The sequence below is a fragment of the Molothrus aeneus genome, chromosome 2, assembly GCF_037042795.1.
Source record: "Molothrus aeneus isolate 106 chromosome 2, BPBGC_Maene_1.0, whole genome shotgun sequence".
Classification (NCBI taxonomy): domain Eukaryota; kingdom Metazoa; phylum Chordata; class Aves; order Passeriformes; family Icteridae; genus Molothrus; species Molothrus aeneus.
This window is the reverse complement of record NC_089647.1, coordinates 35,654,294-35,681,085: the sequence shown is the minus strand read 5'-3', so window position 1 is coordinate 35,681,085 and position 26,792 is coordinate 35,654,294. Positions and strand designations below refer to the sequence as shown.

Here is a 26,792-nt window from a genome sequence, read left to right as displayed (position 1 = left end):
TAACTTGCCTAAAAGATTTTAATGTGAAGTGCAGAAATATTTATGATTAAATGAAGCCTCATGGAAAAGAAAACAATATGCCATAGTATTGAAAACCATCAGATCACAGGACAGTAGTTTAAGACATGGTAGAGGTCTCAGCTAACATGACACATGAAATCACACAAAATATTAGCTGTATAAGAGGTTAGTAAAAGTCCAGTGGCAAAATTTCAGATGAAGGGATCTGATTTTCTGAGTCTTCTCTATCTGATCTTGGTCATCCCATGGTCCATCATAAGAGTAAGCAGCACATGATCATCAGATATACAGACTCTACAAAAATGGTAATAATTTGGTATCCTTTCAAACTAAGGACATGATGAGTTTTCTTTGATTCTGTCTTCATATTAAAAACACCTCTACAGAGACAAGGCATAGCAAGGGTAGATTTTGGTTAAAAGAATAACAATAGGGTCTTCATCTTGAAAGACATTTTGTGAAATGACTGTATGTCTGACAAGATGTACTGCCTTGTTTTTATTCAAGTAACTAAAATCTTCTTGCTTAAATTTATTTGCAAACAGCTGCAAGGTTCAGCATGTGTGAAAAGAATGTCATGGATGAGTATTCTGGGCTGGCTGCCCAAAACTTCTTATGATTATTATAGATCCTGCACATGCTATGTGACAGCTTTCCCATCTCCATGTCCATCTCAATCTTTGTGGAAAAGGAGGGCTGAGAGGTCTGTCTTGAGGTAAAATTATGCAATCCTAGGGTAAGTAACAAAAAGGCAACAACAAAATTAGTAACTGATAGAAACATGAAATGAATTCTGCTTTCCTGAAGAATTTTGGAGATCACTGTAATAATCAAGCTAGAAAAATTCAAAACTGAGAAAATAAATCCAGTGGTTAGCAATTCTTACAATACAAAGCTGGGAGAAAACCTGAAACATTATTAGTCTCAATTCAGAAAACATCTAAATCCTGACCTCTCAGAATGGAGTACATTATCTAGTTAACATTATTAAATGCATTCAACTTGGGTATATTATTTACAAAGACCAAGATTTTTTTTTGTTGTTTTTTGTTTTTTGTCATAATTGTCCTAGTGTTTTCAAATGTTCCATTTTTAAGGCTTCTGCAAACTGTCACATTTAGTCTTCACTGATGACTATATTGTTCATATTTATGCTACTTCCTTCAGTGTGTCTGCTGCTGCCTGCACAGTGAAGGCTGCAATGGAAATCTGCCTCTTCACTTCTTCCCAGGCTTCACGTTGATCAGCTTTGCTTTCAATATCAAACATGGCATCATAGATTCCTGGGAAGGATTCTCCTGTATATTTGTTGTGGCTGCTTGGAGCAAAGATAACATGTCTGTAGGGAAGTTGAGGGAAAAAATAAAAATATTATGCATTAGGAAAATAAAACATACTTTTTATGTTTTATAAACCAGCTGTAAACACTTAACACTGAAGATGTAAATAAATAAGATTATTGCAGCAATAGTAGCTAAAGTCCAAGCAAATAACATAAGCTACATTATAAAACTAGACTTGATTCACTGCCTCTTAAGTAAGATTTACTTCTTTACCTGGATGAGAGGACCACTGAATTCCTTCCCTCCTGTTTCAGTACTGCCCTCCACACTACATTTGCTTGCATGGCTGTGCTCTTAAAATTGATCAAATTGTAGGTTCTTCACACTATTTCACTTTCAAATAATAAGAACAGCTTCCTGAATTTCCTACAATTAAAATTATTTTAAATTGCTCCAGGGCTAAACTTTTACATCTGTTTAGAAGCCAAATCAAACCAAGATAAATTATCTAAATAGGCTTCCAACAAGAATCTTAGGCTTCCAACAAGAATCTTCCTCATTCTGTATAGTGTTTTACACTGAAGTTTTCCCCAATGTCATTTCCCCTTTTTATCTTATTCCTCCTGTCTCATGTACTTTTGCTGTATTGAATAAAATTATTATAACTCCATTTAAAGACTTGTAAATCTTAAAGGAATTTTCATAGTGTACTCCATGAGGAAAGTAAAAAGTAAGCTTTTCTCACCTATAGAATGGCCTGCCAGGTAATCCAAGAGGGTCGATGAAAGCCCTTTCTAGAAACATGAGCTGATCATTTAGTGATCTGATGGCAAGCAAACTAAAGGAAAAAAAAAAAAAAAGGAATATGTTGAATATGTTAGCAGTGTATTCGACCTTCTCTTATCCCAGCATACACATCTGGGTTTGTAAAGGACAGTAGATCTGGGATGTTGAAGTGTAGGCCACAAAAGATAGCCCATGCTATCAGCTAACCTGCATAACTGAATTATGCTGATCTGTGCTGTGACAGAGTCTGGCTCATAACTGGAAAGTCTCTTAAAGCTGTTTTTAAAGTCCAAGTGATAGCATCAACACACAGTGTTTCGGATGTTTTCTCTCATGTTTTCTCTCATTCCTTTATTTCCTTTTCATGAGGATGCTTAGAGCATTTTCTTCTTTTGTACGACAGTTTTCTAAGGACCCTCTTTTCCAGAAAGCCAGCCAGCCACAAATTACTTCAATAAAATTGCATTTGTTTTTATGTAAAATCACAACATATCAGAAAAAGGAACTCTGTGATGTTAAAACCCTCTTTTAAGCCTTCTGAGAATTGTGTATTTCTGATGGTAGATTTTAAATTCCCTAGAGCAGAGACCATCTGTGTCTGTGTGCTTTTAATAGCCCTGCACATACTATTGATGCTTAGTAAATAAAAGAACTGTGATGAGGTTATACAGAATAAATGTGGGCTTGGTGGTTTACATCCAAAGTAACTTGTAGACCTTCAAAGGCCTTCATCAATAAAAAATGTTAAAATTTATATCACAGTAAAACTGGAGTAACTCTACTACCATTAAGGATTTTTTTTTCAAGTTTACAGTGGCGTAAACAGAAACTGAAACTTGTTGGTTGACATAAAGCATAGATTTAGGCCATCCATCAATAAAGCCATTTTGAAAATGTCACATACATGTCATATGTCATAAATGTCATCTTTTGCATAAGAGATTACTGTTAGCTCCTTTATCTGAAAGTTGCTGCCATTAAAAAGATGGCTTTTATTCTCAGTTAGTGTTCCATAAGGGTAAGCATATGGCTAAATTAGATTCTTCCCAAGAAATGGAACATACATATATGTATATACAAAAGGAAGTTTGGCTTGTCATTCTGGGCATGGCCTACAAAGAATAAATTAAGAATTAAGTCAAGTGCAACCTAGGCCATTTGGCATAGGTGGTGCATAGAATTTCTTGAAAGTTCATCATAAAGTACACCACAAATACATCTTGTTTATTTCTTTTTTTCCATTAAGTGGCAGCAAATGAAGACTAAGTCCTTTTGAGCTCAGAGGACTACATGGAGTACTTGACAGGAAGAAAAAAAGAGTTGAACTTACTTATTGAGATTTATTTCTTGCAGTCTCTCATGAAAGCTAGCAGCAACTTCTGTAAAATTCTTCACAGCTGAAAACAGAGCATCTGGAGGGAGCAGGAGCAAATTATTTAACTTCAGATTCAGAAGATGTCATTTACCAAATCAAATTCTTCAATTAAAGCTTTATCTTCCACTGTGATCATGATCCTGAATTATTAAAAGTCTCACTGAAGGAAGATGACCTCATATTCCTACATTAAAAAGTATGTAATTCTGTGTGCAAACCTCTCTTAGACACAATAGCAGTAAGTATTGTTGTGAATATTGTTTAGTATTTGTTGCTTGAAGAATGTACAGAAATATCAAAAACTGGATCATGGAATCAGAATCAGACTGTTCAGGTAGGTCTGAGATTTTATAAATCCCAGCAACCTGCATTTTACTGTTATGTCCCTCCACACAGAGTTTTGAGAAAGACTGACAATGTTTGTGTTTGTGTGTGTGTGTGTACACACATACACGTGTACCTGATACTGGCCATTAGAAGCCAAATCCTAAACTGAATATTCTATAATGTTGCTAATTTAAAAAAGTTTCTCAGACACAGCATTGTCCAACACAACAAGCTGCAAAACAGTGTGATTTTTTTTTTTAAGGAAACATGACAACAATACATTGTTGTCAATACATTGTTGTCAATATTGGTGAATCATACATAGGTCAAAGCAAGGCAACTGTAAGTGTTAGCTCTATTTGGCAGTGGCATAGTCCCCACACAGGCATGCTAGTAACAAAATATTCCCATTTCAAATAATGGAGGGTATTGCTCTATTGCTCTTGTTTTATTTACTGTTCATACAGCACAAGGTAAATACCAGGTCATGACTAAGACATCCATTAATATAAGGCAGTGTTAGCATTAACAGAGGAGGAATGTGAAGAAAGACTGTACGTACCAAAGGATACACTGTATGTTGCCAGCTCCTCTTCATGATTCCTTGACAAATTATAGATGGTATGAGCATAGTTGCTCACAGCTGATGCATAATCTCTACAGTCAAAGGGAAGCACAACAGAGTTGGCCAATTCGAACACCAGCCCTCCCCGTACCTGAGCTACTGTCAGATGATTCTTGAAAGTGGGATCATAAAACTGTTCCACAATTTCATAGGTTTCATAGACACTGTGGTAAACTGGATAGCTGCTGTATTTTTCCACGTTCTGAAACAAAGAAAACCAAGCCAAAACAAAAGCATTATTCAGCTATGTCTATTTCAGTGTGGCTTGAAAACCTTTGCTGTGGGATTCAAGGCATGGTATAGTTAAAGTGTTCAGGTCATACTAATCCTATGCAGCTACTATAAACAGTCTAAGGAGAAGAACTGGTCAGTAGTGGCTCCCTTAGAGAGAGCCATTAACCTATGCTGAGATGAATGGTCATTTGGAGGAATCTCTCTCCACTGACCATGTACACAGCCCAAAGAAGGTACCTAAGCACAGATACATAACTTTCAGTTGGCTAAATCCGGGTGAGATTGGACTTCTTCTCTTGCTTGGATTCAATAATCATTTGTTTGTGTCCTTGGATATTCCTTCCTTTTCGGAGGAAACGACCACAGTCAATAATTTGCTCCTTGAACATTTCTCAGTTCATCTTCTCTCACAGTATACTCCAGAGCCCAACCCATATTTTCAATAAAACACAAACCATTTTGAATTCAAATCTTCATAAAGTCTTAAAAATAATTCAAAAGTCACCATAAGCTACTCAGAAGCCCTCATCAGCCATAGGTAATTTTGAGCACATCCATTTACCCTGAGCAAAAGTCCTTTTGTCTAAGTGACAAGTTGATCATTCTTATTTATTACATATTTGTTTTGAGGGAGCATATAGAGCTGTAGGAATTAGACACCACTCTGACAGATTGAACTGTCCTATTCTAAAAAGCTGGAAGTCTAAATGGCTCCTTATACATGATGTTATTCAGGCAGTTACAAGGAAGACCAAACTACAAAGACACAGACTTACCCAATTTTTACTGTAACGTGCTCTGCCTGAAGCAATGCCAAGACGTTGAAAAAATGCTTCAAAGTCATTGCCAGAACCCAGTTTATTTATTCTTTAAACAAGAAAGAGGGAAATGCTTTGAGTGACAATACTTAAGGTATAATTTTAGTTTGCTTCCAAGTATACCATGGCAGGTATTTATTTATTCAGCAGTCAGTCACTACACAGCCCATAGTCTTTCCCCAGTGTGCTCTTTGTCAACACACCATGAACTGCCTTTGACCCCTGAATTACCTGTACCTCGTCAATTCCATTCTCTGAGGATCAAAGTCACCCTCTTTAGGGTGAGAGATATCCAGTTCTCAAGAGGAGAATGTACCTCACTGTCTTTTTATGACTGACAAGAACCAGTGACCTTCCTCCTTCCAATGAACTTCCACTATCCCAAACTCTCAACTCAGAGAAGAAATCACAGTAGTACACGAAGCATGGCTTCATGGAATAAAATCAATTTTTGAGATCCTGAGGAAACCCCCTGGTAGGACAATGTTGTAAAATCCTGCCTGGTGTGCTCCCCAGCCACCCAAACTCAGAGCCTTCCAGAAGACTGCAAAAAATCCAAGGGAAAGATTTTGAGTTAACATCTTGTGTAATTGCCACTGGCTTATGCATACTAACCTTATTTGTCTAAACCTCTGTAAGCTAAAAGAACACGTTTAATATATTGCTTATCTACAAAGACAGGTTCACAAACCTGTTGTACAGTAGTGTATCAGCTGCAATCAGTTACAGTAGTGTAACGACTCTGGAATTTATATCAGCTGAGAATCACACCATTTCCCTTCAGGACTCAGCTTTTCATGAGTATTTCTTTAAAACCCACTCTCTACAAGTTTGGGTTTGTGATGTAATGTTTGGTATGTAATTAATTTTCTTTTGTCACTGACCTGGGGACCTCTTTATATTCACTTGATGGATTTTTTTTATACCAGCTCTCATAAAGAGATTTTCCTTCAAACCCCTCATCAGGACTTGGTATCTGGAAAAAAAGACAAAGGGTACAATTTTAAATGTTAAATGTTTAAATGTTACCAAACAACAAGTCAACAACCTGTCATCACACCAAACCTATGGCTTAGGGCTATGAGTGAGTCATCTTAAGCCCCTCAACCTTTTTGCATTTCCATTTTAACACTTCAAATGCATAGCATTTTCCAGAATAATAGTTTATTTGCTAAAAAACAGGTAAATTTAGATGGAAGAAAAAACAAAGAAAGCAAAACACTTCAAGCCAATATTTAAATTATGATATTTCTTCATGAGATTTTCAGCCATTTAATTTGAATATTCAAAAGATAAATCCCTCACAGACCAAAATATTTGCTTTACTTTGGCAGAAAATTTCAATTTCTTCTTAGTTTAATTTAAAACTGTTTCTACCTTCTTTCAGTTCACAAAAATATGTTTATGGATGCAGAAGAAATCTTAGAAGGGAAGAGTGAACAGTACCTGGTGCTTATGTCATCATAGCTACTAGAGAGGTATACAAATTATAATCATTCTAAAGTTCAATCCTACTGACTGACTAATTTGCAGGTAACTAAGCAGCTTTAACACTGTGGATGTTTCTTCATCTTTCCTTTATATTGGTGGACTGCTGAGGTTTTATTATTTTGAATCCATTAAATATTATTAATATATATTCTATTATTAATCTAACTATCTTCTATCTATAAATTACTCTACAATAGGAATCAAATTAAAACTAATTTATTTGGGGTTTTGTCTGTGAAGGAAATTGCCCATAGAACAGAACTATCAGCATGAAAACTTTTTACCACAGATTAACTATGGATGGGATCACATGGGACATGCTTCCTCATCAGCATTCTCTTCAGACATCAGCTACCAACAAGCCGTGGTTACATGCATTCATCAGCCTTTGCTTCTTAACTTGAGGAATAGTTACACAAGCATTTTTACCGGTATTTAGGTCAAGATTTTAATGATGGCTCTTGGTGTCCAAACTGACACTCTGCTGACCTGATTTCCTGACGGTTCTGAACACCTTCACTTAGCACAAGTTACCATGGGAACTGCAGGTGATCAACCCTTCCTGAATTTGGGACAGAAGTCTCTTTATCTGGGAACCCACTTTTAACAGAGCTACATTTTATTTGCTGTCTTTTAATTGCCAGAAAATTATTATACTGATTTACTATTTTTCCTTTACTTTTGCACCAGTCTAATGCCAGCTTCCAAGAGAATAAATTATCAAATGACTGAATACGCAAAGCAGATAAAGGCAGATAAAGTAAATTCACAGAATATACACAGTAGTTGAATGTACATCACATCAGCATCTAAAACTAATTAAATGTTCACTGATTAATACAGTTAACAGAAAAAAAAACGTAGAAATAAAATGCCAGGCTTTAAGATCACCTCCCAAAGCAAGATCTTACATTCAAGATGGTGTGGCTATTTCCTGAGAAAGGTCCTTATCTCTCAGTTTTGTGTGCCACACAAATGTGTGACAGCATCATGGTCAGAGACAAAGAATAACTAACAGGGTACACAGAAACTGAGCACATTGACCAAACCTGTCACATCACACAAAAACAATACGGTAGCCACCCTAATTTCTTCCCCTGCCTAAAAGGAGTCAGAATCTCCTACTACGATGGGCATTCTAGAAGTTGATCTGTGCAGCCAGGCATATGCTTGTTTCTGTCCTCTGGTTCACAGCATGATTTTATGCTTTTGTTCTTAGAATGAATGCTTTCACAGGAGGAGTGGAAAAATCCCCTAATTCCAAATAGTTACTAATTTAATGGTATACGCTTGGAATCCCCTTTTCTATCCTGGGAAAAACTCCAGTTCCTTAGCTATTGACCCAGAAGGGGTACTGCAATCAGAAAAGAAAGATCTGACACCGAATTTTACAGACAGAGCCCCATCAAGTAAGTGAGCACTGAACATACCAGCTAAAAATTTCAAGTGGTATTACCTTTTTAGTCAGACTGTAAACCAGGCTGTACATCAGTGGTGTGCAATCCACTCGCAGTGTGTAGTTTCCTGAAAAAACATGAAAAACTATTTGAAGAAGGAAGTTCCCTCAGCTGAAATTTCATGCTGTTATTTATTTATTAGGAAAAAGATCAGGGAGCTACACTCTTTTTGAGGAGCAAGCTGAGAAGAGTTTTCCTATGATCTTCCTGGTGCACTTTATTGATTAGGTTGAATTAGAGCCCAGCTCTTGAAGCAAGTCTTAAAAGCTTCTCTTATGTCCCCATGATTAATATGCACATTATAAGAGAAGAAGCTGACTCTAAGGAGTTGCCATAGAATGCAGAGCACAATATTTCTTGTCTCTCTTATGACCTCCTAAACAGTAGGTCACTACTGTAAAGGACTTTTTCCCTGAAAAAACATGAATATCTGAAGGATACTTTATGATTGTAAGCCACAGTTTCTCCCCATATTGATTTCTGAATTAATACAACAAAACTTATCACATTGAAGGTCTCATGGATCTCCAAGACAAAATCCCTCCCAGTCATACCATCACTATTCCTGTAAAACCCAAGTTATATCCATGTACCTTCAACAGAAGAATCTGCATTGATATAAGCCACTGCCCGTGCTTGCAATACTTTGGCATTTTCCTACAAGAAAGAAAAAAAAGGGGAAGAAAATGCTGATAAACTTTTTGTCCCTCAGAACTATCTTCCCATTCACAAAAGAAACAGCAGTTTCACAGAAGGATATCATAAAGTGCAAGGAGCTAGAGATTCTTGGTAGTTTAAAAGGAAACTCAAGGGAGAGAGAGATTGTGTGTAAGGAAAAGGGGGCAGGGGGGAGGGAAGAAGTGCTTCTTTCTAGTGCAGACTTCTCAAAGAGCAGCCACCATGCAAATCTCTTTTTGAACACTCTTGGTTTACCTCAGCCCACTCTGTAGATCCTAACAAGCCAAATTCCTCTGCGTCCCAGCTGGCAAATATCACTGTTCTCCTTGGTCTCCATCCTGAAATGAAAGACAATGAAAATTTATTTCAATAATAAAGGCTGCTTGTTACATGACTAATGTAAAAACACATGGCATTTTTAGGGGGCTGATCTTTTACCATGATCTGTGGGGAAAGAGATATCCATAAGGAGCTTTAACACCAACTTCAGTAACCTTATTTAATAATGATTTGCTATTGTAGCAATCTGTCCTCTACTTCAATATTGGGCAAAATAATGTATTTCATCTCTCACCTTTAAATGCAAGAAAATTTTCTAGAATCTAAAACTCTGATTAAGGAAAAATAATGTGCTGTGCACAAATTCTTGAAAGAAGGCTTTTCTAATCCTCTTGCTTTGTTCAGCCTAGTATACATTGTATATCAGTCTACTCTGACAGAAAGATGACATATTTTCATATCTATTATAGAACTTCCTTGACCTGTCTTTCAAATGCCAGATTTCAAAACCTAAGAGATTCCCTGTAACTTTGACAGATCACCTTCAAAAGAAAAATCTTTCACTTGAAGTCCTCCATTCAATTTAAAAGCAGGCCAAATAGAACAGGCTCTATCGCCCTGACGCTGTACCTCAGCCCAAAGTTTCCTTTGAAGCTACTGGAACCTTTTCATCTTTTACTCCCTTTTTTTTAACTTAATTTTTTTTCCCCATTTGCATTTCAGAGGCAGCTTCCCCTGATATTCAGTTACTGGGAAGAAATGGAAATAAAACTAAATGTCAATAGGTTTTATGTGTAATAGGCAGGCAAAGAACACTTCTCTAGCAGAGTATTTATGTCACAGCTTCTCTCCATGGGATGTCAGAGAGGGAGACAGCCTTTGCTCTGATAGCAACAGAAACCTGGTGCAGCTGACATTTGTTCCTATTCTAATGCAAGTAGGCATGAGGTATTTTTAACCATTACCTCCTACTATGCTTGCACAGCTCATTCTCAGCATTACACTGACATCCTTCACTTATTTTTGAATATGCCTCCAGGCCACAGTCAAGTGCTGAGAAGGCTCTCAGTGTGGCCCTGAAGAAGCCTTTATGAGTTCAACAGTAGTCAATTGTACCTAAATGTTGTGTTTATTTCAGCATCTCCCATTTTGTTTTGTTTCCCTCTAGGTGTATACTTTCTCTTGAGCAGAAGTGCTTCACATACACCATGGTGCACAACAGCGTGCTTATTCAAGACATCAGTCTTGAATAAACATCTTGAATCAACATCTCTTTGCATCAGAGATACACGTTTTTAATTTCAAGCATATGTTTAAATCTCACAGAAATCAACGGGCACTGCTGAGAGTAGCTACTTTGATGTGCTTTATTCTTTTATTACATTACCTTCATTTTTCAGTTTTCCAAAGCTCCTCACAATTTCATGAACCACAGCTGCCCCACTCTGAGGATCAATGCCACCAAATACCCATGAGTCACGGTGGCCTCCCAGGATGACATATCTGTCTGGAGAAATTAATTTTGGAGGTTTACTTAGGAATATTTTTTTTCCTGACACAGAGACATTAACTTGAAGTAATTTCTAATTTTCCAGGTACGTATCAAGCAATAGAGATTAATAGTTTATAATATACACGATAGAAAGGAAAAAAGTGTTTTAAATTTCTGAAGACACTTTTCTGTATTTCCAGTCAGTGTTGAAGAATTTGTCAAACACAGTAACTGGATCCCGCAAGACTTAAAACTTCAAACTCCACGCTGTTAGCTCTATTATTGAATATATTACAGGTTTCCTCTAAAGATAGAAGCATTTTTCCATACTTCACAATAGTGTGCTTCATGGTGAAGCTCATCCACTAGTTTTATCTGTACAGCAGAGAAATTCACAACATTGTGAATTCATGTGCTGAATGCAGTATTTCTCTGGATATATATAATCAATCACAAAAAGAGTTGTCTAAATCATGACAGAGATATGATTACTGAGATAAAATTCAGACTAGGTCTCTATGCTACTATAATATGGTTAACAGTTGTGTTTTAGGCAAAAGGAAAGTGCTGCAGTCAGAAGATAACTGATGTTATCATCATTCTAGGAATGTCTATATATCTGGTTTTTTTAGGTTATAAAACCACACTGGTTACAAGAGACTGTAAGATAGACAAAAAGTCAATAATGGTGGATATAGTGTCTTCCAATGGAACACAAAATCCATTCCCATGTTTCTTAGGGGAGAGTATCCACTTCAAAATATTCTTTCAATCGCAGCTACTTGCCTGAAGACAAATATTTCCATCCTGGTTATGACTCTCCCTTGAAAATCAGCATTTAAAGTGGAAGTGCTGAAAAACCCTGAACCATATGAAAGCCAGTGCAAACACCATTTCAAAGATAATGAAATACAGTATTTCAGAGAAAAGTATATTCCTCATCTCCCCCTTGTAACCATGAAGTACATGTAGAGGTCACTGCTCTCTCCGATTATGCTGAAGGTGAATGATTTTACCTGGTTCCACTGTGCCTCTGATGGTACCAATTACATTGTAAATCCTTCTTACTTCATTGTTGCTATGAATGTGCATTTTCACCTTTCTTGTGTATTAGGAAGAAAACACAAAGAGAAAATCCACCAGATTAGATAACCAAACATCTTGACACCTTCACCTTTCAAAAGTGTGCAACATAAATGACAAAGAAAGCATTTTGATCAAATTTATCTCCTATTAAACCAAAGTAAATCTGAAAATATTACAGTGTATTTTTTTCTGGATTCATACTTGCACAAATGAGAACAGCATTTATCCCTTTACAGCTATGTAATATTTCTGATGTCAATAAGATTTATACAGATAATGGGATCAGAACTCCAAAGACCAAATTAAAAAACTAGCCAGCAGCTAGTTTTTTAATTTGAAATATTGAAAGAAAAATGGAAAGCATCTAATGTTTAAAAGGTAAATAGTTCTAATGTTCTGCAGTTTGGTAGAAATCAGAACTAACTCCATGTCACAGTTTAATCCCAGCCAGCAACCATGCCCCAGCCAGCAGCCATGCCCCACACAGCCACTCACTCACTCTCCCACTAGCAGCGAGAGAATCTATAGGGTAAAAGGTAGAAAACTCATGGGCTGAGATAAAGAAAATTTTATACACGAAGCAAAATCCGTGGAAAAACGCAGAGCAAAACTGTTCAACCATCTCCAAAAGAGCAGAGCCCTATCATAAGTAATGGTGACTTAGGAAAACAAACAGCATCACTCCAGACATCTCCCCTTTCCTCCTTCATCCCCCCACTTTATGTACTGAGCATGATGCCACATGGTCTGCAATATCCCTTTGGTCAGCTGGGATCACCTGTCCTGGCTGTGCCTCCTCCCAGCCTCCCATGTACCCCCCACTCTCTCACCAGTGTGGCAGCACAAAGAGCAGAAAAGGCCTTGGCCCTGTGTGAGCACTGCTCAGCAATAACAAAAACATTTCTGTATTATCAACCCTGTGCTCATGAGAAATGAAAAACAGCCACTGTGAAGAAAATTAACTCTACCCTAGCCAAAACAAGAACATTCCAGCACAGTCCATATTACTGCCGCATCTCAGGCAGCAGAAAACAAGACAACCTGAGTTGCATCAAGAGTTCTTTATCTGTACCACAGCTGAAGGTGCAACAACTCAGCCCCAAGTTAAACAGTTCATATGAAGTCAGTACATTGTACCCAGACAACATTAAAACACATAGACTTAAGTCCTAAACTGTAATTACTAATTCAGTTAAAAGCAATCTGAAGCAATAAAATTGACATCAGAGTTTAAGGTTCTCTTTTTCTGGAAAAGCTGAGTAGAATAACTGCTTATAAGAAGCAGTTTAATACTGCTTTATATAAGTAAAAAGTAAGACCAAAAGCTGGACTCACATGAACTTAAAAGGAAACAAAAGTACTCAAAAAAAACCCCAAAAAACACCAAAAAAAACCCCAAAACCTCTCAACAAATAGTTTATCAAAGACTAGATGCTTTTCAAATGAAACTGGTTCAAGACTAGCTGGAAACTAAAGCAAGGTAGTCATGTCCATCCAATCAAGACATAATGTACTGATGCTTTGCACTGAGCATGTTCAGCCAAGGAAATAGCCAGAATCAAAGGAATGATGTAAATAAACCCAGCTACCCTATGGTCAAACTCTATTGCTCTACCTGTTTTTTTTCCCTGATTCCAAGAACACTCTCCTTAGGAAACAAAACTGACCTTGAAGAATAATCTTCTGTAAATCCAGGACCAACGTTGTAAGATACATTCAAATTTCCTTTCCAGCTACTATGAGGTGGTCCATGTCCTCCCATATTACTGTTATGGAAAAAAAAAATCATTATCAGTTACAGAGCTCTTACAACAGCACCAATCAAATGAGGACCCAGAAACCACACTATGCTAGGTTCCATATGCATGTAAGCCAGAGTTGGTCATTGTTTTAGACAATTTATACTACAAGCTTTGGCAGTAGAATAATCTGGACTTTCAGCTACAGCTACACTAATACTAGTAAATTAACATAGAACAATAATCCTCAGCATAGAGATCAGCTTGGAATGGCCTACAGCTATCCTGGAAGAAAGTGTTGGCCAAAAGGCTTTGCATATAAACAGCCTCTTGTAAATGGTCCCTGGAACATTCTCCTACCTTCAACTACATTTGCATTTGAATGTGAGAAGAGCAATTTGGGCCATTCCTTAACTTAACAGCACAGGCAGTAGTTTTATGGTGCCTGTACCTGCACACTGTTTAATCTTGTAGCATAGGCAGTTGATGCGTGTCAAAGATGGCTAAATTAGAGAAATATGATCAGTCCAAGTCACCCATTCTTGTTCCATTGTCAGAAGTGCCATGCTTTTCCTGTTAACACAACTGGAAATGCAGTAATTAGGTGGATCACAATCACTCTGACTTATTCCCTTGAAGGACTTTTATTTTTGACATGAACTTCTGAGATACAAAGAAAGTATGCTGAATGTTCTGGTTCTTGGGAAGCAAAATACATTTATTGTAAATGAAAGCATGTCTTTTACTGTAAATACATACTTCAGTCCACAGAACAACTTCAACATGTGTTCGGGCCCTGAGCAAATTGTTTATATAAAGATATGATAGCAGAAATAACAAGATGCTATGACTTCTCAAGACAAAAGTGAAAACAAGGACCCAGTATTTTTAAAGGATTTAGGTTTCATTCATAATTATTAAAACCAAGTTCTAGTATTATTTAATACTTATTGAACAGAAATGTCTGGCTACATCAAATTTATACATAGTAATCTGCTCCATCACTACTAGTTGGCAGTGGATAAAAGAGGTTTTTAAATCTATACTTTTATCATTATGAGCAGTTATCCTGATAACAGAGATAACTATAAAGTTTAAAAGAAAAGAAAACTTGGAGACATATTAGTCCATACTACAAATGATCATTTCCAGATAACTCTGCACATACCTCATATATAACAACACATACCACACTTACCTCCTACAGACATCCTAATAAGAAACAAACATATTATTTCAACAGCTACAGGAGAAGCAGAGTGCAAAAGTCATCTTACTCTCTTTTCATAACTTCCAAAAAACAATCTCCTTAAAATACCTCATGTCTCCCATGCACTTACCGCAGTAATGACTCTGCATCATGATAGCCAATAGGATGAACTGGAATTTTTGGAAGACCTACACCACTGGTTTTGTCTAATCGGTACATGTATTCTGAAAGCAAAAGACAGATATTTTCATATTTACAAGTCTCAGAAGGAAGCTGTACAATTCTTAGCACAGTCTTAACATTGGAGGCAGGAATAATCATTTCACTTTCCCAGAAGCTGAGCTGACATCTTCCCAATAATTTCATTCTTTGTGCTTTACCAACATACTTTCAGAGACACTAATCAAGGTTCTCCCATAGTGTCTGCAGGCATGCATATAAAGATGGCTGGAAATTTTAAAATTATTTGTTCATTTTTTTTTTTAACTTTTTTTTGAGTTGAAATACTTTTACATAGAAATATTTCTCTTCATGGGAAAGAAGTTCAGACTAAGCCACACATGAGGAATAACAGCAAAGAAGGAGCCCACAGTGTCATTCTTGGAACATTCAGCTGGGAAATAAAAAACTTTGCCAGTTGATAAAGAGATGCAGATAAAATCTTATACACTGGACTACTGAATATTCTGGATTGCTGTTTATGTGTACAAAACAAAATCTAGGTTTTGTTCTGACAAAGCTCAAATACAAATAATTTTTTTTGCAAATCTTAATCTTCATGGACAAAAGCATATACAGAATAGTTTCCTCTTTAATACAATATTCACGGGAACCCTTTGTGATTGAGGGAGACAGGGATTCATCTATGTGATCACTGACTCTATGCATGAGGAACCAGAAATTTTCTTCATGGTCTGCTCTGCCATGCTGCTGCTTTAAACATGTATCCCCTTCTAGCTCCAGTTCTGCTGCCTAGAAGCAAAACTGCCCATCACTTAGGGACTACCTTTCTTGCGGTGATTGCCTCTCTCAGATATGCTGGCCCAAGTGCTGGCATAAATAGTTCTTAAAGAGTTTCCATGAAAATGATCTGGTTTAGCTGCTAAATGAAACAGGCACAACTCAAGCAGCTGAAGAAGCCTAAGGTGAAGGTGATTAATACAGATCAGTACTCTAGGGCCCCCCTAATATCCTCTCACTTTCTCTCATGTGCCATTTACAGAAGTGGCCTACTGCAGTGAAACCCAAAGCTGCCTTTTAGCAGCAAAGACTAAGAAAGAGAGTGTGCTGTTATAAGGGAGAAAACATCCTCTGCCCTTTCTCAGTACCAGACCCTCAGAGAAGGCCTTCTCTAGAGTCACTCACCTTTTGCAGGATAACCTGGAGTCAGAGGATCCCCTGCTCCATTCAGGTTTAATACATTCCCACGCTGGGCTCCTCCACCTGGAAGGTTCCAGCCATTTGGATAAGGATCTACTCCAGGTGCACAGTAGTCAGCAGGATCAGAGTACAGAATAATTCCCTTGGCACCTGCCAATTCAGCATTCTTCACCTGTAAAGCACAACTCCAGTCCCTATCCAGTCCTTTATAGCTTGACTCCAGAGTTCAAGGGGCAAAACAAAGTATAAATTACAGTGATTTTTCCTCAGGATCTTTTACAGTGCTTGGGATAAGTCAAGGGCCCATAACTGTCTCATAATTTTCTGAAACATATATATACAGATATCAGGTTTCATATGAAAGTAAAAAGTTTGCTCTTGCTTTTACTTTTAGTTAGCAGATAACACTAGCAACATGGAAAACATCCTCCACAATACTGCTACATAACCTGAGCTTGCATTCTATCCTCCAGATCAATACTATCAGCTGACTATTGAAAAGTACACAGCATGAACAGAAAAAACTGTACCACATTAATGCAACAGTATCTTTCAGGTAGTCCTGTACTTACCTTATTTACCTAAATGATCTCTGAATGGATCTCAGGGTCTGGTCTATACAGGAAAATTATAATTGGAGAGCTTGAAACTGCCTTTGGCTGTGAACAACACTAACTCCAGGGAGCCCACATTTTAGGCTCATTACGGCAGAAGGACTGACCTGCATGCTGTTTTAAAAGTCTTCTGGTGTGACTTTATTATTGCATAATATATATCATTCTGACATCCCAATCTGGTTTGCTACTAGATATGACAGTGATGGATAGTGACAGAGTGACAACTAATCCTCAACAGTTTCAAATTTGGGCATTTTAACTCAGAAATATCATAGCTTTTTTTTCCATTTCTTTTTTTTTTTTTTAGGAAATACAGTACTTCCCTTCATCCTCTACCCTATTTGTGCATACCATTAGGAAGTTTAAAAAGTTTCAGTACAGTTCTCCAGATTTTATATAGGCTACCAAATTCTTCAGTATATAAGCAGTCATTAGAAATAATACTGTAAGACTAAGGATATCCCTTTGTGTAAATGAGGGGAGGGCATATAATTTCCAAATCACAGGAAAACTGCCTCTCTAGATATTAGTAACTCTAAGATATTTGTGTTTCATTTTAAGGAAAGATTCACACACAGTAATACTTTCTTCAATTTTTAAGTCTTTTCCATTCAGATAGTATCTTGAGGAGCGGTAAACAATTTAGTGAAAATATTATCTGACCCAGAATATGAGTTATATAACATTTCTCACTGGTGAAAATTATATGTATAATTAACCAGTGAGTTATCTATTTAAAAGCTTCACACAAGATTAATCAACAGCATATAATAAAAACTGGCATCCAGTGAATTCACTGCTTCACACCCTTAGGTAACTGACAAATATAAATTACAGTCCTGCTCAAATTAGGGTCAAAATAGTTGTCGAACAAGAGCCAAACACTCTTAAAATAGACTGTCTTCTTACATCTCTTTTGAGAAAATAACTTAAGAGTATGACTGAAGTATGTACAGAATTATGTCCTTTCCTGTTAGGTCGTGGAAATCTGTGAAAACTGTAGTTTAAAAATAAATTTACATGATGGAGACATTGAATAACCAAATACAGAATTTAAAACAACTTTCATATAGCTATAGACTCTCTCTGGTGTACAGAAACCATTAAAAAAAACCACAATATACACATGGTAAAGAACAACTGAACCAAGAGGGAAGAACAATCTAGTTTAGAATTAGAGTGCATGACACTGATATTTTGGAACAATTTATAGAATGCAAATGTATATTAAAATATGGAACATTTTTCCAACTGATTTACTTTTATCCTAGAAATACTAAATAATCATCTTTGAACACAGGTCTATGGAAACTCCGTTACTCTAAAATCTCCAGAACACCTTAGGGAACCGTTTCAGTCTCCTGAAAGCACTGAAGGGCAGAACAGTTGAAGTGGGAGTAACACTGAGAAGGGCAGCAATGCTTTTATGCACAGGGATTACCTTATTTCCTCTGAAGATCTTCCCATATCTGGCAATAACAATCTTTCCTGTACAGCTAATTCCCAAGTCACGTTCTAATGTAAAGAAGTCCTCGGTACGGCCATAATTCACATACACCAACTCACCCTGAGAGAAGGAGGCAGGATTTGAAACAATAATGTCAAAGAGCATGTTGAAAGGAGTTTGTGATCTAATAAGATAATAATGGCTTTTACATAAAATTCTTGGCCAGCAAGAACTCAGAAGAGCTTTGGTCCCACTAAGTATTCCCACTGAGGAGATTCATACATGCTCCCTTCCTGTGCTTTTTGCAGGACAGATGCAGACAACAGCTTGCTGGAGAATGCTACTGCTAAAAGCAATAGATAAGTATCTGGAGGTCTTGTCAAACTGTTATGCAATAAGGTGAAAATAAGCATCAGATTTTGAAATTACAATCTTGTCTTTAGGTATTGTTTTCATTGGAAACAAAGTTTTTATATTTAATTAAAATAAAACAATTTCCTAAAGAAGGAAGATGAAGCTTTTTAAACCTTTCATCATTTCTCACATCTCATCAAACCAAACAAAGCAGTGATGTTATTCTATCTTTCTTGGGTGATATGCTATGATAAAAAGTCAAAACCCATTAATTTTATCTTACACTATGTTCTAAAATTCCCACTTCAATTCTTGGAACACTCAAAGCTCTTATGTCCTAGGGTACAGATTATTTGCCTGGTTCACCAGCTTTCTTTGAGTGTCGGAGGCAAATAAACACAGTATTCCTTTTGTTTTCTGGATTTGAACAGCTTATTAACAAACATTACCAAGTACTTGACTGATATAATACTGAGCTGTGTGAGTAGAAGCATTAGCGTCTTTCTAGATGGAACTTTAAAGCAGAGCCTGGACCAGGGTTCTGTCAACCTAAATTATTCTACATATAGAAAGGAAAGATATTGAGAACAACACCAAGAAATTCTAATCTTACAAACTACTAATTGAAACCCCTAATGCTCATAGAACAGAAAACTCCTGCTACACAAGCCAGCTTTATCAAAGAAAGCCCATCAGCTGATACCATCTGTGTAACAAGACAGGAAGGATTAGTGTTAAATTCAGATCACAGCAATATCTTTATCACCAGCTAGAAATGTCAGTAAAAGCTTTTCAAGCATACTCAACACTGTGCAGCTATACCTGTCAGTGTGAGCCTTGGACAAGTAGCATTTTGAAAAGTGAGATTGTTCATTTGGCCAGGTAAATATAACAGTCTATTTGTTCACCAAGATGGGAAACAACAGCGCAGAGTTACAAAAATGTCTGGGGGGGTTTATAGCAGCAGCTGATATTAAAGATTTATTACCACAGTTTTTAAGGAAAAGAAAAAAAAATCCAGCTCTGACTCAAACTAGAGGAAAATATTAAACATATATATGACTGTTCAATTTGAACGCTGCTCCATCACAATAATCCCAAGAACATCGGAGCTAGGTCACCTTTCCTACTAGTGATAAGGAGGGTTTTGAACTAAAGCCTAAGGAATTTCAAATTATTCTGTATTGCTCTCTGATATTCTCTGCTATGCTACAGTACACTGTGGTATTCCATCTTTTCCATTTCTATTATTTCTATTTCTGTCTCTGCTTCTTTTCCTATCTTGTTTTCTTTTACTATGTAGCATTCTACTGTCTTACCTCAGGCACTCCTTGGGCTGAAAAGGCACTGTAGGGTGGCACCACATCTCTAACAGCCTCATATCCTGGAGGAGGAGGCTCAGACAATGATGTGTTGAAAACCTAATAGGAAAAGAGAAAAGGAATCAGGTAAACAAGGCAATATGAAAAAGGAATACTTTCTATTCACAAGAACATTTCACAAGCATTTGCAATCTAAAGGACTCTGGTTTTAGAATTCTACCTAAGAAGTGGCCAAAATTTTAGCAGGCACTGGGCATCCTTTTCAGTAGGCATACTCAAGGTGAGAACTTACAAATCCCATCTCCACTCTTCAGAGAATCCTGCATAAATGAAGACAGGGTTCCCTGAAGTGGTCTGGGTACAGCAGATAAGAACAGGTTAGATCACAGTGGTAAAAATGATTGCATTCTGTTCATTTCTGAAGCTTCTATGTGCACTTCAGCCAGTATGTAATGAACACATTCCCTTTGTGATACCACATCTTGAGACCTAAATTCTAATCTTCTAGAAACTGAATTTAGCTGAATCATTGGTACTGTATAATGAATCAATGCAAAGAATGGTGCTGAGCAGGGTTTCTTTCCTCTTTTAAAATAATACAGTAATTTTCAAACAATTGACTAACATCAAGTAATTCTCTTACCTAATTATTTTTTATCCATATGTCAGGATGCTGTATGAATCAGGGGAAATATTAGTATTCGTAACACATGAAATTCACTTATTATGAAACGAAGATGCAAAATATAAAAGCAAATAAAGGAATCTCTGATTTCCATGAGCTTTGTACCAGGCCCAATACCATTAAGTGAACAGAGGATAGTTTTCCCTCACAGCCTTCCCAGGTGTATGAAAGTGATTTTGTTCCCTGGTTGGAAAAACTGGTTGTTTATGTACCTCATTGCCACGCTCATCAATTATTGAGATGTAGTTGGGCTTAGTGTCATCAGGGTAAGAGAGTAAGACATCATAATGAACCAACTGAACCGAATCCAAACCAAATTTCTTCCACTCAGCTTGGACTTGCTGTGCCAGGTGCATATTTTCCTTTGTTCCTGCTAGGTGAGGAAGCCGTGTAAAATTGCTAGAGAAAAGGGAGAAATAAGCAGGGTCAGGCAATGAAGGTCATAATCAGAACTCCTCTTAGCCTAGCTGGAAATCAACCTCATAGGGATAATCAGATATACTCAGGCTAAATTAGGACCAAGACTTCTCTGCATCTATGTATTGTTATGTTGTACACATAAACTGAGATGAAGGGTTTCAGGCTGTCCTGATTTAGAATAGGTATTTAGAGCTTGCTTGCAGCATGCTTTGGCAAGAATGGTGTGATGACACCAGCTATGGGGTCTTGTCCTTTCTTTACTCCTTGTCTTCTAAGCTACAGTAGGACCATGCACTCCTATGCACAGTAAGACCCTATCATTGTGAAGTGACAAAGAACTGAGTACAAGTATTTTTGTGTATTCAATTTAGAAACTTGCATAATTTCTCTGGTCCTTACTTGTAATTAATTAGATGTTCTCCTTGAATAACACAATTTTAATTAATTTTGGCACGAAAACTGGTTTATCTAAAAGTTCACTCCTAGTGTGTCTTGCTGGCAAGTAAAAGAGAGTGAGTTTTGAGTACTGTATAAACAAGGAACAGAAAAACTCAACAGTTTGTGACTTAAAAGTCATGCCAGCATGAATAACAAACAGTGAAAGAGAGCATAAATAATGAACAGCCCATTGTCTGGGAAAAAAAATAATTGTCCAGTCCAGACCATTGTGAAAGCCCAGTTGTGAAGCCAGCTGAAAAAACCCTCAGTTGAATGAGGCTGTCATCATGATGTCCTCATTCTATCATATGACCATGCCATTAACATGCCAAAGAAACATGTGTGGCACCAGCTGGTGTTAATGAAGGAAATTGTATCTTTGATTATGAAGGGGTGTGAGATTAGGAAAAACTTAAATTCTGGAGTTCAAATAAGACCAAAGCCATCAAAGAAATCTACTTTGAAAGAACTATACATATAGAATAGAAAGAAATAGAAATAGGTTTGCTTGTAAGGGATCTACAACAATCATCTAGCCCCACTGCCTGACCAATTCAGGGCTGACAAAGCATGTTAAAGGGCGTGTTATTAAGGGCATTGTCCAAATGTCTCTTGAACACTGACAAGCTTGTGTCACTGACCACCGCTCTAGAATGTCTGTTTCAAGTCTGAACATCCTCTTGGTAAAAAAATTCTTCCTCATGTCCAGTCTGAACCTTCTCTGGTGCAGCTTTGAACTATTCCTATGCATCTTATCACTGGATACTAGGGAGAAAATATGCTCACCTCTTTTGCTACGTCTCCTCCTTAGGAAGCTGTAGGGAGCAATGGGGCTGCCCCTCAACCTCCTTTTCTCCAAACTAGACAAAATCCTTAGCAGCGAAATGTTGCTGGATAAAACCATGTTCCTCTGATCATGCCAAAATCTTAATACTGTACTAAAAGTCACTGTTATAGTGACAGTATCATCTTCTGGATGACATATACTGAACCAAGAGCACACTTACATGCAATTGTGAGTGAGAAGGGTTGTTTTCTAAAGGAGTCACAAGTGTTTAAGTATCACATTTTCATTAGAAGTTGATTTATGCAATAACACTTTCCTGTATTACACTCCCATTTAACTAAACATTGTGGTTTTCTTCATTTTCTCTTCTCGTCTGACTGCCTGTACTGGTAGTTCTGAGCAGTGACTAAGAATCTGCTGTATTTCACTGCAGGACTGGCCACTTGACAGTAAATGAGGTACAACGCTTTCTGCTTACATCGAGACAGGGAGTTTAAAGGGCAGGAAGGTCCTTTCACAGAGCTGTTTAACAACAGCTGACTTTGCAAAAGCCAAAACACAGGTTAAGACTCTAAAAACTCCTAAATCTTTGGTTTTGAATGGGTATGTTATAGTACAGTATATGACTGCTACATAGTAGAGACCATACTTTTGAGCTAATTTATCTGCAATTATTTGTTCATGGCAAATACACCTAAAATGGAAGCAGTGGGGTTGCTACAGTCCTATAAACTGAAAGTAGTGTTTTAGTAATTTAGTTTTGCACAACTCCATGCTATGTAATCAGACTGGGAGTATGAGGCAAATCCAAATTTGTTGATTATTCCTACAATAGCTATGCTATTCTTTACACTGAAAGTAAATTCCTATCAATAAACTATGACTTGTGGCCTACTACTGACTGGAATAAATATAAGATTTTAACAAATACTACACTCTCTAAAGAGAAAAATAATCCATTTACAAGATCTCCGAAACAAATCAGGTGCAAGTACTTGCAGTTAAAGCTTCTAAGTTACTAAAACAGAAATATTTATTACACAGATTAAATTTTAATAACTTTAAAATACTGATACTGTAATGTTCCATTGTTTTGAATTGTTTTTAGCATGACCAACAAGTCAGAGAGGTGATTCTGTCCCTCTACTCTACTTCATGAGACCCCAGCTGCAGTGCTGTGCTCAACTCTGAGATGCAGCACAAGAAGGACAAGGACTTGATGGAACAAGTCCCAGAGGAGGCCATGAAAATTATCAGAGGGCTGGAGCATCTCTCCTGAGAAGAAAGGCTGAGAGATTTGGGGCCATTCAGCCTGGAGAAGGCTCTGAGACCCCATTGCATTTTCCAGTATCTGAAGGGGGCTTACAAGAAGTCTGGAGAAGGACCTTTTTCAAGGGCATGTAGTGACATAAGAAAGGATAATGGCTTTAAACTGAAAGAAGTCAGCTTTAGATTGGATATTAGGAAGTAATTCTTTACTGTGAGGGTGATGAGGCACTGACACAGGTTGCCCAGAGAAGCTGTGGATGCCTCATCCCTGGAAGTGCTCAAGGCCAGGTCGGATAGAGCCCTGAGCAACCTGGTCTAGTGGAAGGTGTTTAGAACCAGAGGAGCTTTAACGTCCCTTCCAACCAATTCTATGATTCTGTGATCACTGGGCTGGCTCCCACTTGATTTTTTTTTTCTTGTCTGAACTGATTAGTCTACACACTGCTTACTAAAGAAACTGCTTGATGTTTTCCGCTTTCATTTCAGCCATAAATGCTGTCCTCATGTCCTCATGAGTACTCAGAGATGTCTTCTTATCTGTAGGTTTTGCAAACCAGCCTGTACAACACATGAAAATACCAAAGTAAAAACATCAGAGCAATATTCCCATGACACACACCACTTCTCTTTGGTGTCACCACAAGATTTTCACTGTTTTACACTGCAGAACTGTTTTCATTTCAGCGCATACAAGCAGCTACAACCTAATGCAGACTACAAAGTGATGGCAGTGTTAGTCCCACAAATGGTAAGAGAACTTATTTGTCTAGGGAGATGTTGAGTGATATAAAATACTATCTTACATTTATTCATCAGTTATTTTCCTGTAGATGCTAAGGAGACTTATCTATCATCCTTGAGCACCAGAATGTCAGTCATATAGTTACCTCAATAATAAGGCAGCAGCTTTACAAAAAATGCACAGAAACACAGGCCCACTTTGTAAGGAACAGATGTCTTGTAACTCCTTTCTCACTCTCTGGTCTGTCTGGCTTCTTTCTGGAATCCTTCCCTTTCTGAGCAAGCACTACCAGAGTAAGTGATGAGAGGAACAGCTGGCTAGAAAGAGAAGTGCTCCTGAAATCTGTTTTCAAGTCAGACTGGACGCATTCAGTGCATGTGCAGCAGCAGCCACATGGGTACTGTGAATGACAGAACCAGTGGGTTCAAGAGGGTAACACGTTGGCACCAGTGAGGCACTGGTTACTGGCACAGTGAAAGGCTCCACATGAGAGAGGAATTCAGTCGGGGCTTCCCAATGGCAGCAATCCCAAGTACATACCAAATGGCATTGCAAAATACAAGTGGCTCCTTTGTTTTCTTTCTTTTTGTAAGCTCATCATGATTCATATGTGAACCAAAAGGAAGGTAGGGATGGGGAGTCTCTTGCAGCAGCAACCCTCAGTCCTGCCTGCTTGGGACGAGGAGCAGGTGAGACACTGAGAAACTATTTTTCCCTTCCTGTCCGTGCCCCTCTAGCCCCATGTTCACCTTCCCGCCTCTCTGGCTGTAGCCGGCGCTGTTTCAAAGCAGCAGGGTTGAGGGGTACGTCTTTTGTCCCCTCCTCACAAATCCAGCGCCCCTTTTTCTTGCCCACAGCACTATTTTACTCCTATTTACTTGAACAAAAAGTAAACAGAAAAACAAGCCAAAGACACAAAAACCCTTCTCCTGCGGCGGAGCTGGACATCCCAGAGAGGCTCAGTGACTGCACCTGCCCGCTGCGAAGGGAGGGTGGCATCGCCCAGCTGAGCACGGACTCACCTCGGCCACCCTTGGCACAAACTCCGGGGCGCTGCAAACCCGCCCGCTCCTCCCCCCACCCCGGCTCCGAGCCACGTCCCCCGGCTGGACGAGCCCCCGGTGCGAAGGAGGGTTAGTCTGCACTGTACCGATGAGGAACCCGAGGAGGAAGAAGCCCGCCGCCGCTCCCAGGACGACAGCCCAGAGGCGGCCGCTGGCTGCCCTGGGGCCGGCCGACTCCGAGCGGGCACCGAGCGACGTCCACATGGCTGCCGGCCCGGCTGCCTCAGCGCCCGCAGTGCCCCCGCCGGAGCCCGGCCGGGAGGGCCCTGCTCTGCTCTCCCCGCCCCGCCCGGGGTAGGGCGCTCCCGCCGGCACGCCCGGCCCGCTGGGCGGCCGCGGGGTGAGCTGTGCCTGAACTCTGGCGGCCGCTCCGGGCTGCCCACCTCCCCTCTGCCAGACCCCTGCGACATCCTGCTGCCCCGTGTTTCACAGAACCACAGAATCAAATTGGTTGGAAAAGACCTCTGAGGTCATCGAGTCCAACCTACGATCAAACACTAGCACATCAACAAGACCATGGCACCAAGTGTCATATCCAGTCCTTTTTAACACCTCCAAGGATGGTGACTGCACCACCTCCTTGGACCCATTCCAGTGTCTAATCACCCTTTCTGTAAAGAACCTTTTTTTAATGTCCTCACTGAACCTCCCCAGGCACAGCTTGAGGTTATGTTCTCTTGTTCTCTTCTTGGTAGCCTAGGAGAAGAGGCTGATCCCCACCTGGCTGCAGCCTCCCTTCAGGCAGTTGTAGAGAGTGATAAGGTCACCCCTGAGCCTCCTTTTCTCCAGGCTGAACGCCCAGCTCCCTCAGCTGTTCCTCATAGGATATGCACTCCACAGCCTTCGCCAACTTCATTGCCCTGCTCTAGATACTAGAATGTCCTTCTTGAATTGAGTGGCACAGAAGTGGACACAGGATTCAAGGTTTGATCTTCAAGGTTTGAGTACAGGGAGATGATCACTTCCCTTTCCTGCTGGCCACGCTATTACTGATACAGGCCAGGATGCCATTGACTTTTTTAGCCACCTGGCACATAGTTCTTTTAATTTACTACAAAGGGCAGTGAGAACACAGAGCAATGGCTTCCACACTCGGTTTGCCATGGATTTCTCACACTATGCCGTGCCATGCCATCCTCCACAACCCACACACCAGAGCTGGCAACACCAGCAGGGCAAAGCTGAGGGGGAAGAAATGTAAAAGCCAATGTTTTAAAAGATACATTTTAAGAAACATTTTACTCCAATACCTAACACACTCTGACAGGCTATAAAGACTCTTCAGAGAGATATGTGCCCCTGTGAAGGTGGGTTGATTATCATGTATCTCCATGCCCTGTGTTTCCTTCCATTTTAGGGAGTCACA

General features: G+C 38.7%; 1 protein-coding gene across 1 annotated transcript; it reads right to left on the bottom strand.

Moving 5' to 3' along the window:
• LOC136569995 (putative N-acetylated-alpha-linked acidic dipeptidase) lies at positions 1 to 25,633 on the bottom strand. The gene is made up of 19 exons (XM_066570404.1): positions 25,513 to 25,633; positions 24,070 to 24,178; positions 20,919 to 21,105; positions 20,019 to 20,120; positions 18,340 to 18,465; positions 16,267 to 16,453; positions 15,032 to 15,125; positions 13,620 to 13,718; positions 11,883 to 11,968; positions 10,762 to 10,881; positions 9,351 to 9,433; positions 9,011 to 9,074; positions 8,417 to 8,484; positions 6,354 to 6,445; positions 5,428 to 5,518; positions 4,355 to 4,619; positions 3,421 to 3,502; positions 2,050 to 2,142; positions 1 to 1,360 (listed from the first exon to the last, which is right to left on the bottom strand). The coding sequence occupies exons 1-19, from the start codon at positions 25,628 to 25,630 to the stop codon at positions 1,171 to 1,173; spliced, it is 2,256 nt and encodes a 751-aa protein (XP_066426501.1). The 5' UTR covers positions 25,631 to 25,633; the 3' UTR covers positions 1 to 1,170.
• Positions 25,634 to 26,792: the final 1,159 nt, after the last annotated feature.

Bases quoted from the DNA above. Each gene is read 5' to 3' on its own strand.
- LOC136569995 (XM_066570404.1), bottom strand. From the start codon at position 25,630: ATGTGGACGTCGCTCGGTGCCCGCTCGGAGTCGGCCGGCCCCAGGGCA. The intron at 11,969-13,619 runs GTCAGTTTTGTT...CTAATACACAAG, and splicing joins ACAGAAGATTATTCTTCAAG to AAAGGTGAAAATGCACATTC. The intron at 10,882-11,882 runs GTAAAATCATTC...TAATTTCTCCAG, and splicing joins CAGAGGCACAGTGGAACCAG to ACAGATATGTCATCCTGGGA.